Source organism: Lagopus leucura, unplaced genomic scaffold (genome assembly GCF_019238085.1).
Source record: "Lagopus leucura isolate 7727_CA_CO unplaced genomic scaffold, USGS_WTPT01 Super-Scaffold_100004, whole genome shotgun sequence".
NCBI lineage: Eukaryota > Metazoa > Chordata > Aves > Galliformes > Phasianidae > Lagopus > Lagopus leucura.
Window position 1 is genome coordinate 48,918,864 of NW_024962264.1, and position 15,262 is coordinate 48,934,125.

General features: G+C 37.4%; 1 protein-coding gene across 8 annotated transcripts in view; it reads right to left on the bottom strand.

The window, feature by feature from the left end:
• Positions 1 to 1,866: 1,866 nt before the first annotated feature.
• FAM114A1 (family with sequence similarity 114 member A1) overlaps positions 1,867 to 15,262 on the bottom strand; it is a 31,883-nt gene continuing 18,487 nt past the window's right edge. For 4 of the 8 annotated variants that reach the window (XM_042871909.1, XM_042871905.1, XM_042871906.1 and 1 more), the window contains 6 exons: positions 12,217 to 12,302; positions 10,936 to 11,106; positions 9,620 to 9,759; positions 8,529 to 8,601; positions 5,535 to 5,588; positions 1,867 to 3,989 (listed from right to left, as the gene is read on the bottom strand). In XM_042871909.1, the coding sequence (XP_042727843.1) occupies positions 3,891 to 3,989; positions 5,535 to 5,588; positions 8,529 to 8,601; positions 9,620 to 9,759; positions 10,936 to 11,106; positions 12,217 to 12,302 (623 nt within the window). In that variant the 3' untranslated portion in view covers positions 1,867 to 3,890. The remainder of the gene's footprint in view (positions 3,990 to 5,534; positions 5,589 to 8,528; positions 8,602 to 9,619; positions 9,760 to 10,935; positions 11,107 to 12,216; positions 12,303 to 15,262) is intronic. The other 4 variants (XM_042871910.1, XM_042871908.1, XM_042871912.1 and 1 more) reach the window with 2 other exon arrangements.

Consider the following 15,262-nt stretch of genomic DNA (forward strand, 5'->3'; position numbering starts at 1 on the left):
GCAAAACAGCACACCATCAGCAATACAATTCTATAAGCACAGCATTGTGAGTGCTGAGGTTGATATCTGAGCATAGAAAACGTACAGGCTGCACAATAAAGCAGCTGTTCATATTTTCATATTCTCAGCAACAAAGGTTGACCTGAAACAGAAAAAAATGCGTCAAGTCCAGAGGGCTTTCCAGTCAGACTATGAATCTCAAAGTAGGTCAGACTGGCTGAGGGTGTCACTTTAAGCCTTGCTCTCAGATGGTTTTTAAAAGAACTCAGGAAAGTAGTTTTCCACTCTTTACATTCTTTTGAGACTAACAGAAAGGACAGGGCTGTCATTTGAGATAGAAGCAGAATGTCTCGAAGATAATCCTATGAGCAGGGTGACTGCTTGTGTGCTAAAAACCACTTCTCTGATTCCGAAAAAAAAAGGGGGGGGAGGGATGAAAATCTGTATTTGTAACTCAAAATACTGTGGGGTTTCAGACTCATTCAGATCACTGTGAATTCTGACCAGTGGGTGACACTGGAGACATTAAAAAGATGTCAAGTTGTAATAAGTGTAATTTTGTATATAAAGGCATATTTTAGAGAATGATGTTAAGGGCTTCAGTGGGTGATCTAAGCAACATGAAAGAAGTAGAAGAGACAGTTCTTTGGTGGCTGTCTGAAGCAATGGATGCTGGAGTGTAGGAGCAAATCACGGGGAAGAGATGTTTACACATGAACAGACTACACCCAGTAGTTCAACAAATGCCAGAGCACACTCACTGTTCCGACTAGGAAAAAGGTGAAAGAAGGAAGAATTTCCCATGAAAGTTTATGGCAACGTCTGTCTTTGTCAGGCTCTCAATAAAATCCCCTCAGTCAATCCAAAGGTACATCACAAAATCAGAAATACTTCACTCAGTACACTTCTCATCACGTTATTCTTTATAACACTTTTTGGTACGCTGTCCCAGTTCTGTATCTCAAATGATTTATTTGACTGACGGAAATATACAAGCCAATGTAAATAAAATATTCTGGTTACATATATGTAGTGCTTTCTAATAAAATAGTATTTGCCTAAAATTGATTTAAAGATTCAGCATTACAGTTCTCTTGGGATAAATCTGAGATCACACGGAGTATCCCTAAGTTTATACTGTGTCCTGTTCCTATCTTGTATGGATGTGAGCACTCAATGCTACACGTTATTTCTATAACTCCTTTTACTTCAGGGCAAAAAACTTTATTCAGTACATACATAATTTAAGCAAGACAGCGAAACCTCTCACAAGGAATAGCTCAGACAAGCAATCTTTGTCTTAAGAATGTCCCTCAACCATTTAAACATTATCCCCTGAGGCTTCTAATACAGTATTGTTCAGCCCCCGCTAAAAAGCACCACTATTAGTTATCACATTTTTCTGGCAGGCTTAACACTATATATTCTGCACTGTATTTCAGAGGAAAACAAAAGCTCCATAAGGAAAAGTAACTAAAATCATTTCTATCAGAAAACATTAACTCAGTACAGGAGCTGTATAAAAGAGCTATTGGTACATCGCTTGGATGATTCCCTGGGCAGTAATACCGTGCTTACAGGTACCTGCCACAGAGCTCTATTCCAAGAGCAGCAGCAAGGCTTCCTGACAAAGGATTATGATCGAGTTAAAGTAAGAGTAATTGTTGTAATTACTCTTACTTTACTTTTAGTAAAGTAATAGTAAAGTAATACTTTACTATTACTGTTGTAATCAAGTTGTAATGATTGAGAGCTGAAAACACCAGGCTTTCCTGACAGTCTTTGTTTGAAAAATAAACAAGTTTTTAACCAGATCTCATATTCTGCTTGCTAGCACAGAACAGGAAAAAATGCTTTACACAAAAGAACTTTTTACAAGATTCTTGCTGTTTTAATTGGTGTCCAGATATTTAGAACTGAAAACTGCTCATGGTCAAGTACATGGAGAAAGCATGTGGTCTTCAGTAATCCACACTGAGGAGCTGATCTGGGCCCATGTGTATACAGGAGTCACTCCTGGTCACATACGTGCATGCGTGTTTCTTCCAGCAACCAGACAGTACTACCATACAGGAGAATGTTTATTCCTCTCAAAGTGCAGAGGCCAGAGAAACATCGAGTTAAAAAAAATCTCATTTGAAAACACAAATCCAGAAATAAAGCAAAGTCAGATGGAAGCAGCACAGATACCGTGGTTAGGGGGAGCTGTATCCCACCTCAGGCTGCTGAGTCTGCTCACCAGTTACATTTCCCAGTGTCCTTTTTTTTTTTTTTAAAAAAAAACAACCACATTGTAGTGAAGTCAGCTGTTCAGTATGGCATAAGTACCAATAAATGTCAAACTTTCTTTCCCTTTCCGGCTGCCAATGGGTTTGCTTGCTTTTGCTCCTGGAACTTTTTAAAGCACATTCTATGCAAGTGGATTTGAAGGCTGTACACTTTCTACTTTCCCAGAAAGCTGTTTTAAAATTACAGAGCGGCAGAAAATACATTTTGCATAACAAACTGACTGCAGGGATGGTGAAAACTTCATCCTTCCCTACAGTCACAATGCAGATCAGGGCCAACAGCATAAGACAAACAAACCTTCCTGTCATCTCTTCTGTGGACTCACCGTATGCAAAGCAGATACATGGTTTCCTCTTTCTAACAAACAGGAAATTACTTCTTCTGTTCCATTATTTTTACAACGTATGAACTATGCAGCTATGATTAAACATATTCAGATGTCAGCTACAATTAAAAAATATTTCAATACAATTCATGAGTGTATTGGGAGGAAAAAAAAAACAGTTGTGAGAAATGTAATAAAAATCCAGGAGAACAGGCTACATAAAATATTGGAAGGGTCTTCCTGTCTTTGGAGGTAAACTGGGTTAAAGAGACACTGAGGTTCACAGCTCAGGATTTTAAGCTAAGAGCATGTGAAGTTATCACAGCTGTTAGCGTTATTCTGCAGCATTCCTGCTGCTCAGCTGCACTGTCAAGTCACTGCCTCAAAAAAAGGGTGACTGTTCCAACATACCCACAGCAATTGCCTCACCACCTCTCTTCACAACTTCACTGTTGTGCCCCAAAATGATACTTCTGACTCATCAGTGTTTGCAACTCCTTTTGGTAAAAAGGTTCATAATATTTAAGCACCAAATTAGAACCCCAAATGGTAACCTGGTAACACATCTGACAGGAGATTATTTTGGAGGGTGTTTCATAAACCACTGTCAATTAATTAAAAGGTAAAATTTCTGCCTCACCCCCATTTCTTATTAGTATAATTCTGTATGCATCCTCCAGAATTTTAACTCAGCAAAGTTAGTGCCTATTACTGTGCAACTCCTTGAACACAAAGTGTTATGTAAGTGGTGAGATTATACGAGGTTATCCTTTACTACTGTAAATAATATTTAACAAGCGCAACACTATGGTAATTTGTTCATGTTGACTAAACTTCAATACTGAAAGCACCTTTTGAAATACACATTTTTAACTGACAGGAAGCAAGCAAAGGAAATTATTATTTGGACTGAATTGTTTTAAAGAACTTTGCATTCTAATTTGCTTCGTATGTTGTGTACAAACGCAAGGGTCAACATTTAGAATCTGTTTTTATGCCAATACCAATAAATCATTAATCCAATTTAAATTAATACAAAGGGTATATACTTTGATGGAATAGAAATAACTCACTTTCCTAACTGTTTCTGAAGTCTAAAAGTCTGAAAGAGTTTTAAGATGTTGCTTGATATTGCATGTGCAAAACCACATTGTGTGCTTTCAGAAGACTCTTGGAGGCCAGACATCTTCCATACCACCTCTTCCATCCGCACACATGAAAGGGATTAGGTCTGTGGTCTCTGTTAAGCCCAGAAGTGACAACTGCTGGGAGACCATCACTCTCGTGCTTTCAAACTGGTCTGGATATGTGAAATTTGCAGCACTGGAAGCAATAGCTGGAAAGCATCCTGAATATAAGTAGTACTGTTGCAGCCCTAACGGGGAGAGAAAGTGAGGTACATCAGTTTACTTGTCATGTATATCAGGAATTACACTGTGGTTTTAGAATAAAGTGTCTTTGTTAGATCTGCATCATGCATTATTAGCATATGTATTCCCACAGGATTTTAGAATCCGTAGATAACAAAAATGATGCATTGCAATGGCTTACAGTAAATAAGCATGGCCTGTATTGCTACATAAAAATCTGATTTCCCCTCAGTTTGAACTCCTGGAGAGTTTCGTTTGTAATGTAAGTAGAATAACATGGCATTTTATTCAGAAGTGGATCTGACTTTTTAAATACAAATCAACTATTCCTTCCATCAAATGAACTAATTTTAAATTTGGTATAGGTGGAAGAGTGTCACTGAAATTAAAGTTTTAATTATTATAATGATTAAATTATATTATTAAATACACCACTTAGTATTTACAGAATTTCTAAACAGTGAACAGCACAGCAGTTTGTAATACTTAATGAACTCAGGCAGGACTAATAGGTGTTTCTATATAAATAATGAGGTTATAGAAGTACAAAACAGCTTGTTCCACTATTCTGGTATATCCCAGACATTGCAAGTCCTGGAGCATATAAAGATGTGTCAGCTGCAACAGCAAATTTACCCTATAACATAAGGAATCTCTAGTAATCTTTAATAGTTTTATTCATTTTTTCCTTAAAGATACTGAATTATGCAAAATTGCTTATTTTAAAACAGCCTTTTTGTTATTTTTAAGAACGTAACATTAGATACAGAACAGCAAACTGCAGTCACTACTGTTTGTATGTCTGTTTAAAGAGATATGATCTGATTAGCTGATAGAAGAGAGTTCATGCTGTAGACAGTACATGTTTCAGTACTTTATGAGCATATTACTCCCACTTGACCTCTTTTCTCCATGGTAAATTGAGGCCCATTTTGCTCACTGTGCTTTTCTGGTGAAAAATAAATCATATTGAATCATAGAAGAAATCACTCATGAACATTTTGATGCCTGACACGTGGTTATCCATGCGCTGACCAATGCAGCTGGACTGTGAATCTGAGAAGAAATCTAAATGCCTATGGATAGGAAACTGCCGCATTTCTGCAACCCAAACTTTAAAGAAAAGCACACACTGAAACTGTCCGTAAGCAAGAAACACTTTGTAAGTTTTGAAATTGTTAACAGCAATTGTTAAGAGCAATTAGAGGCAGACTTAGCAACTTGTGCATAAATTAAAGAAGGCTCAGTAGCACATTGCAAACTTTCTGTTGTGCTCTGACCAATAAGCTGCAGAACTTAAGCTGTCAGCCTGTCAGTCACACTTTAAGGTCACGTGCTTTTAAGAACCTTCACAAATGCAGCATTACTACTTACAGTATTTGTGGGAGAGATTGAACACAAAAACAAGAGGTTTCTGAGCTGGCACTCAGTAGCCAGAATGGTATTATCATTACTTTATACAGAGTTCTGTCTTCAGACATAAATGTGACTGTTTCATTTTGAAATAATCTTACTAGAGCATTCTTAGTGTGAGAAAGGTGACAACTTACCTCCAATAATACACTATCAATGATGGGGGTAAGAATCTCTGCCTTCATATTGCTCTGTAAGACAAAAAATATAATGAAATGTCAGGACAAGGAATACATTTAACATAAATATATTGGTACCTGCACGGTGCTTTTATGGATTCTTGAAAGGTCTTGTTTCACCTTGATTCTTATTCAGATTGTTTATCACATTATTCCCTTTTACTGTGCCTACATTTCATACACACCTCAGCAGCCCCCACGCATTTCTATCACTGAGTACAATGAACTGAAACAGACACAGGATTTTACTTTTTCATGTAATGCAGAGTTTCACATTGCTTGGTTTCCTATGGATATGAGATTTATGTGATTACATTGTCTTCCCATCTGATTACCAGTGCCCTTTTCATGCCCCCCCTCAATGTTTTCTAGACACTGGCTGATTTCAAGGGTAAGTAAAGTTTGGAAGGATAAGGTTGTTCTGAGATGGTTCCCGAAAATCTGTGGTTGCTTGGAAGTGAAAGGCCCAGAGCAGTTCCCCTTCAGAAGGAGAAACAGGTGAAGCAGACCCTCAGCCTGGAGATGGTGCAAGGGCTCCCCAGGGAGGTGGTTGAGTCACCATCCCCGGATGTGTTTAAAAACCATTTGGATGTGGTGCTCAAGGACACGATTTAGCAGAGGGTTGTTAAAGTTAGAGTAGCGTGGTTAGGTTGTGGTTGGACACGATGATCTTTAAGGTCTTTTCCAATCTGAGTGATTCTGTGATAACACAGGCTGGCCAGTGAACATGTGTGACTGGCTCAGCACACACAGCATTCTTCTCAATTACCAGCCAGGAATGAGGATGGGTACACGAAGCAGAGATGTTACTAGAGGCTACAGAATCAAAGCCCTAGAAACCCAAGAGTCATCATCTCTTCTGCTTTTCATAAAGACAAAAGTTTTTTCCTTCTCACCATTCTATGTATCGCACTGTATTTATTAGAATGACATTAAACTCCAGGAAGATTAGCTTTCTTCTAATGCCAAACAGCAGACTTACTTGGAACACAGAATACAACATCCATTATTTTAACTGAAGGGTGACCCCTTACAACCTCCTGGCTTTCATATTACAGATTTACAGAAACATGACGAATCTTCATTTTAGCTCAGACATTGCAGAACAAAGGGAAGGTGGTTAGGTAAAAGGAAAGCAATTTTACTGTCAGTTATTAGGAAATCCATTACAGAAGGTACTGTGTAGTACACTGTCAATAAACTTTGTTTCAGATAGAGAGCAGTATCAAATACTATTGACTGCATGCATCAATAACTTTAAGTTTGAAAGACATTACATAGCAAGAGAAGGTGCTATTTCTTAATTCTGCATTACTGCACTGTTAGAAATACTGCAACATCATGGAGTATGGGCACAGCCAGCACTACAACTAAAATCTGAATTATAAAGACATAGCTAATTATGACAGCACTATGTTTGGAAGAAAAACCAACAAGTGTTCTCTTCTAACTATTTCTGTCTCTCACACGTCAATGTACTTTGCAATATACTGGAATGTGTTAAACCAAGTGCTGCTGGCAGCTTAAGGAGACAACTAAGCCACTTGGGACATGCAGGAAGATGCAGATTTTGTTGAACATTCCTGTGTGATGGGTGCTCCTTGCTTCCATGACTGATCATGGGGAGCAGAAGGCCCACATAGAATTGTTCGAGTTGGAAAGGACCATTAAAGGTCATCTAGTCTAATTCCCCTGTAATAAATAGAGACACTTTCAGCTCAATCAGGGTGCTCAGAGCCCCATCCAGCCTGACTTTGGATGTCTCCAGGGATGAGGCATCCACCACCAATCTCAGTAACCTGTTCCAGTGCTTCACTATCAAATCATATAAAAACATCATGCTCTAGAAGCTTGCAGGGATGTGACAGTTCTTAAACATCAACAGACAGCCCAAACAAAGCTTTCTTCTAGAGAGTATGTTGGCAGCAGGAAGTATATTTGTGCTTGATTTCTTCCTGTGTCCATACAAATATGCACAAGATCAATTAGGTTCTAAAATCTGGGTAGAGAGCTGATGAGCACAAAACCCAGTGTAACTCTTACAACAGCTTCAGTTTCCAATTTTCTAAGTTGTCCCAGCTTAATATTTCATGTGAAATTTATTTTCGTTTGTGCATGTATTTATTGCAAGTGTGTCAAAAAAATGATAAAACACAATCCCAAACTGCAAAATGAGCAGATTCTTCAAGGGTAATGGGAAGGAATGTAAATTATTCAGCACAAAAGCAATCCAAGATATCATCTTCTCAACAAATAACTGAAAAAACTTCTTCACTGGTGTGCTGGAAGAGCTCATGGAACTGCTGTGGAAATTTCCTTTGATGTATATTAACCCTATCCTGGAGTAATCAGGAGAGCCAGGATTCTTCTCTGATCTTTGTGAACAATTTCAGCATCAGCAAAATGTTTGCCTCTGGATCCTGTTAGAACACTCAGAAGTCAGTCCATTTTAAAATACCTTATCTTGTAAGTCAGAGCCTGCACTATGGGCCCTGAAAAGACCCCCACTGCTCCCCTGCAGTGTCTGCCCATGTGTCTTCACAACAGCATTCCTTTTGTCAGTGAAAGCAAAGCAAAGGCAACAGGGTTGGGAAAGGGAAAGAAAAGACATTTCTACAGAGATGGCCACAGATAACTGGGTGCTCCCAAATGGCCTCTCTTGGGATATAAGACAGAGTGGGTTTAAGATGGAAGTCCAAAGAGATTTTTCTAATGAGATTGAGATTATTTTGTCTTATGGGAAAATAGAGAATAGTGTCTAGAAAGAGATTTTAGAAGGCAGAGGACATGCTGCAGTCTATCAAGGCTTATAAATTTCTAGGAATCTGCTAGGAAAACATTGTGTTCTTGATCTGAGGAAATTAGTGCCCTCCTTTTACTGGTAATACTTTCTATGTTAACAAGTGAACTGTGTTAATGAAAGCTCAAATGGTAAAGAAAATGTTTTCTTACCCCAGCTGCTGTTAAAGAATCAGAAAACTTCTTTGATAAAGATGAAACTTCATTGCACATAGCACTTGTTAAACTGTTTTTAAAAGGGAGAGACAAATAGAAAATTACAACCTTTTCCTGGTAGTAGATATAAAGCCTGTAATTAATGCAGGCACCAACATCACCTTGGAAGCCAGGACTGTTCCTATGGCAATTTTGCCTCTAGTAATTTTTAAAATATCTCGGGGTACATTTTGCTCGTGATATAAATTTCATATTCCTCCACTGAAAATTTCAATGCTGACTACAGCAGCAAAATATTGTCATGTTGGCTTAAACACTGCTTTTTTTGATAAAGAAATGTTTTGACTTTTAAAATTCTAAGCTTTTAGTTCTACTGTTGTTTTTTCTGATGGTTGCAGCAACACAACTCCCAGAAATACTGTTAGAAATAAATCAAACTTTAATGAGAACAGTGAGAAAATTCTTATCTAACCACAGAAAACATCTACTCTGTAGTAGAAGAGGAAGTATACTTGTGGTTAAAGTACAAGAGAAAAAGGAGACCTAGTTCTAATTCTAGATCTTTAACTGTTTTGTTAAGTATTCACAAGTATATAATATCAAACCTCATCCTGTGAAGTGCAACATACTTCTGCTCTAATTCTGCAAAGCACTTATTTGAGTACTTAGTTTTGAACTTAAGCATTTCAATGGACTTTGCTGAGGGTATTAGCCCTAAAGACAAATGCTTGCTGACATATTTTACTTAGGACTCAAGTGCTTACTTCTTGGGTGCAATCCTTATGAGGCAAGCAAAACTCACTGAAATCAGCAAAATCTATCACTACAGAGAGCTTTAAATCCAAATTCTGAGTTCTGCATAAACTGACTTCTTAAATTTATGTATTTTCTGTTGTGTATTACTACAAAGTTACTGATAGATAGCCTACATGACTTGACTATGAGGAAAAACAGCACCAACGTCTCCTAAAGCCAAGTGTTAGTTATTGATTCATGAACTTACTGGACTTCAAGTGTCAAAAGCTCAAAAGAGCTTAATGATTTTCAAGCAAATGTCAAAGATCACATGTGAAATACATAACACTTACTTTGTCAGTACTTTTGCTTGATCTTGAGCTGTCTTTTCTACTTCCTGCCCATGTAGAATTAATTCTGCTACTTTATGAAGCTGTTCTATACAACGAGCAGTTACCTCAGCCAGACTTTCAATGGACAGCATGTAGATTTCCTTAAATTAAGAATAGAGAACAATATAATCAATAATAGCACTGATAAATATACATACATATACGTGTGATAATTTGAAACACAGAATACTTCTCTTCCTCCCCAGATAGAAGTCCCACCACACACACCACAAAGCCATCCTCAGAAATGGTACTGAAAAATGAAATACCCACAGATTAAAAAATACAGACCGTATGGTGACCAAGAAAAACTAATCAGACAGAACAAATGTCTCGTTTAAAAGTCTTTCCTAACAAATACAAAGATCCCTTTGCCGTAGAATAAGTCACAATGTCTTTTTTATTGAGCCTAGAGTACTGAGTCATTCATCAGATGAATTTCCAGATTAGGAGTTGATAAAACTCCCAGTAAAACAGCATGCCTTGTCAGCAATGATAAAAAAAGTCTACCTAGCACTCTAGCATCACAACTTTTCACAAGCTGGTGCCATTTGGAAATTTGCAATCGCATAAAAATCTGTAATATATGCAGATGTAACTCCATTTCTTTCTTTGGATTCTTCTTTCCCTGTAAGGAAACCATGGCAGATGATTGCTTTATTACAATTAAAAAATCTTGACGAAGATCCTAACCACATTTAAAATTGTTGCAACTTTGCATAAAATATTCAGTCACAATTAACCACCTCAACAAGAAGTGCTGTCTAAATAAACAAAACACATTTAGCCCTCAGTGTTATCTTTCATAAAGAGAATTAGCACTTGTTAATTAATATTATTTGTTTGGTCTGTCTGTGATTTGAGCTATTCATGAGTTTAAATAAAGCTGAAGAATTTTTGCTGTGTACTGTGACTGGGAGAAAGAGATCCTAATGACTGCAGACATTTGACCTTCCCTGTTCTTCAGATTTACACCACAGAATCTCTCAGCTCACTGCATGTTGTTTATATCCATGCAAACAGCCAGAAATGTAGACAGGAAGAAAATATGATGAGCAGAGGATTTGGTACTTTGATATTTACTGATGGGAAAAGACCACCAGGAAAAATATTTCTCTAAGTTAATTTCCTGTTGGGTCTACACTGAGCAGTTATGTGTTAATTTTTCTCAATAATTTAATGAGTTTAACAAATAAGAATAACATATAGTACCAATACATAAGATAAAGAAGTAATCTCATTTGCTTAATTAAGCTTATTCTCTGAAGGTATTTTACCTCCACAGTTTTGCTTTTATTTGCTTCTGATTGATCGTTGTCAATTTTGTCTTTTCCTTTTTCAGTCTTTTCTTCATCAGGTTCTCCAGGTTTTTCTTTTAGTTTCTCTTCTATGTCTGCTGAGGTGGATAAACTGGTTTCTTCCAGCCACTCATGAGCTTTCTGCCTAGCCTGCCAAACAAAGAACCCAACCCCAAAGTACAGTTAAAATAGGCAATATCAAATAATGTTCCTAAATATTAATTAACAGTGCATTATCATTACTATTTTTTTTTCATTCAGAAGTTTTAAACACATCAAGCCTCTGGATGGCATTTAGTCAAATATGTTTTCAAGAAATTGTAGGGAGAAGTTTTCCTGGCTACGTAAAGATGGATCAGCCAGGTATAAATTCTGTACAGGTATGAAGTTCTTAGCCAACACAAAGAATTAGTGTTAATACCTATGAATATTCCAAAATGATTAATATTTCAGCTTAAGGAGGGATTGTTCAAAGGAATTTACATGGAAATAACTTTCCCAAATTAAGAAGAGGTTGGTATAAAGGCAAAAATCCTGGAGAGTTAAGAGAGTCATCCCAAATTCTTAAAAGAAAAATAATTAGGAAAACCACTGTATTTCCTGCTACCTTCCCAGGCATGAAAGTAGATTAAAGTGGAAAAACTTTGAAGTCGCATCCAAGCTCCCCAGACGACTTCTACAGTTAGTAGGAAATTTATTATTTCCCTTTTCAAAGGTAAATTTGAATTAAAATGCGTAACAACCTAAGCCTAAACTGCTTGTCAGTAAGCTATCTATGCAGCTAGAGAGAAAAACATTCATCTGAACCTAAGACCAGCAGGTGAATCACCTTTAATGTGCAAAAATGTGATTACTAATGTAATTAGCTTCTAGCCATCTAGTTTTTAGATGATTAAAGCTTGATGAGCTTTAAAGCTTGATGAGATTAAAGCTCCTCTCTAGCTGAGAAGGTCTGGAGAAGTCTTCCAGGAACATGCTCCAGAACTTTGCCACTGTTCTTCATGCCTAAGACCAAGTCTGCTGATCTTTGTTTTGCTGAGACATCCCTCTTCAAGATTTTCTAACATGGCCTACTGCACTAGTTGGGCATTTCAACTGTATTCCTCACTAATCTCAGCCCTTCTATGAAAGTATTTATACTTTTAGTCCCACCCTCCCATACTACAGTCTTCTGAACTGTCTGATCTGAGCTAGCTACAGCTCTGCATCAGACCAGAACAAAGATACCCTCTTTGCCCAAGCTCACTGACAAGCACCAACCTTGTTCAGTTTGTCAGGAGTTGCAGCCACATGTAATTCAAATAGCAGCTCAGTGAGCATGCTGACAAACTCTTCTCCCATATCTGCTGCAAGAGAAAGACATTTTGTGTCAAATATTAATGATAACAAAATCTAATACATCTAGCAAATAGCTTCTGCAAACACTCTAGAACTTGAAGAGTGGTGATAATGATATAAGGAAAGTGGAGATAGATGCTCAGAGAAGAGAGAAAGCAAGAGGTAGCTATACAATTAGATGTCCTAGCTTGACACTGACTATTCTTTCCACTTCATTTTAAATTCTGCTGTATTTCTCTAAGATAGGTAAGCAGAGAAGTTGCGTGCTTCCTAGTTACCTGATGAAAACGCACAACCTATCAAGTAACCAAAGAAGAGATACCAACCTCTTCTTTCAAACCAAAGAATAAGAACTACATCTGGGCCAGATACTAACACAGTCAGGCTCTGAAGAAACACCGGAAAATATGTTTTCAACCATTCTGTCTGCAAACCACAGCTAAGAAATATGTTTTTCTTCAGACTTTAAGATTGAGCTTTGCTTAAATAAAGAATTTTCTGGAGAAATGAGTTTTACACCTGCATCTTTATTGCACAAGGTAAAGGTAAATAGCACTAGTATTTGAACTTTGCCTATGTTATATACATCCCTTTGACCACCTGCAGTTGCCATTGCCTAGCATGCTCCAGGCTCCTAAAAGTTGGTAAATTAGGTTCCGCTGTTAAGCTGCACTGACTGAGCTTGGAATCTTCATTAACATTTCCTAATGGAAAATGCAAAATCCATTTTTTTAACTTAATAACTTTAAAAAAAAAAAAAAAATCAAAGTCCCCCTACTGAACCTGATAAAAGTCCAGCTACTTGAAAAATTAATTTCATATCTTGCTTCATCCTTACTTTGTTTCTGTTCTGGACACACTGACTTCATTGTTCTTAAGACAATGCCAAATTGTTCTATAAACTGCAGCACACTGAAAACAGATAGGCAGTTCACCAGATCACTGCAGAGTTGGCAAAATTGTTGATAACTGGCATATTCATCTCAATAATTTCCTCCCTTAACCTCATGTGCTTGCGCATGAAAGCTTTGTTGTTAATGGCTTTCAAACGTAGACAAAGCTGCTTCTCTCATTAGTTCATGAACAACTGAAAAGTAAAAAACACTGCAGTGAAAAATACATGAAAGGGCTGCACAATCACAGTGCAAGGAAAACATCAGAAAATCAAGGGCTTTCTTCTACTGGTATCAGAAAATATCCTTTTCCTCTCTTTTCCTGTTGATTTTCCATCTCTCACTGAGCTTAGCAAAGATACAAAAAACATCAAGCCCCAGTTTTAAAGTTGTCAAGAACAAAGTCTAGCCCCACTCCTTTCCCAAAGCAGCCCTCCATAGACCACTGCAGTGACTTCTTGTGTTGGACTGAAAGCATTTAACTTAGAGACTGAAAGCCGCACCAACATCTCTGCATGAAATCCAAAGAGCTTACATAAAGCAAATGGCAACTCTTCTTCAGATACTCAAGTACAAGACGCTCTCAGCCTATTATATATATATATATATGTATGTATGTAGCACTGGTAAATGACACCACATAAACAACATGGCCTTGATTACAAGAAGCTGGTAAAAAAATTAGTCAATAAGTGGTAATTAACCTGTTTTTAAAATATTGCTCAGTTCCTAGCTAAGTTTTAACATCTTCAAACACCAATAGATAATCTCTGGCTTCTGTAAGGGGGTGGCTTCACCATATGAAGGAAAAAACCTATGAGTGTCATCAAGCATAGAAAATCCTATGAAAGGTAAATTTGTCATTGCTATAAGCTAGCTAGCAAGGAGGACCAAACTTAAAATTATTTCCTAAGTTTTAACACAGCCTGCTCCTCCCACTTACTAGATGACCAAGTTTAAGTGAAACTACATAATTTTGTAATAAAAATATACCATTAAATGAGCATATGGCTTGCAGACTTGATTTTGCAAGCGTAAAACCTATTAATGTGCTTAACAGAACCTTGCTTAGCATAAACTAGAATAAACTCCTCTTTAGAGAAAACGTGAGCTGCCTTTAATCCTGACCAACCAACCTGTTGTTAAACTGTACTTTTATCTACGCTGGATGCCAAATGATGTTTAAAATTTCTCCTAACATTAAACACAGACCATTCGCTTAGCATAAATTAAAAGATCAAGTGTGCTTTCAGACAGGAACATGCGTTGTCTCACTCCTAGGAGCAAAACTTGACTGTAAGTATGACTAGAGAGGGCTGCTGGAACATAACTTGAATTATATAAGGATTGGCAAACCAAAGTCTGAGTGGATTATGAAACAATACTGTTGAACAGTACTGTGCTTTGGGGAAACAGACATGCAAATTCCACCCAGTATTATATGTAAAAGCTCTAGATATTGCTTTTATCTGAAAATGGCAGACAGCTGTGGTGTAAGGGTCTATTCATAGAAACCCTCAAGTTTTTATGATTTTTTTTTTGTATCTATTCTCAATAAAAACACTGCAGATGCTATGCACTTGCAACTCAATTAAAGGTCTGTTTTCCCTGACTCAAGAAGATTCATGAAGCTCCTAAGAAGCCTTCACTCCCTCTGACAGATTTTAATGAAGATAACACATTTTGCCTCAAGGGGTCATGTCAAAGCACTGCATGGAGTTCAGAGCTCTCTCTCTGCAGTGTTCCGTGTACACAGGGTTAGAGATGAGGCTGAAGAAACATCACTATCTCCAGTCAGGAGACTGAAGAATGCTATGCTGAAGGGTGATTAACTTCTTTATTTTTTGGTGTCCTCCAGTGGAACTAAAATTCATTCAACTTATAGTAATAGATGAAATCTGTAGTTCAAGTACTAATAAATATGAAGTCTGGCCACATAGAAGGACACGCATCATTTTGAATTGCAGCCTGAACTAACACGCATCTCACTGCAAGGTGGTGTATGGGGTGCAGTTAGTTAGCATTCCTGTTGTCCCAGAGAGGAGATGTTAGTGCAGATGAAAACCTGCAGCACT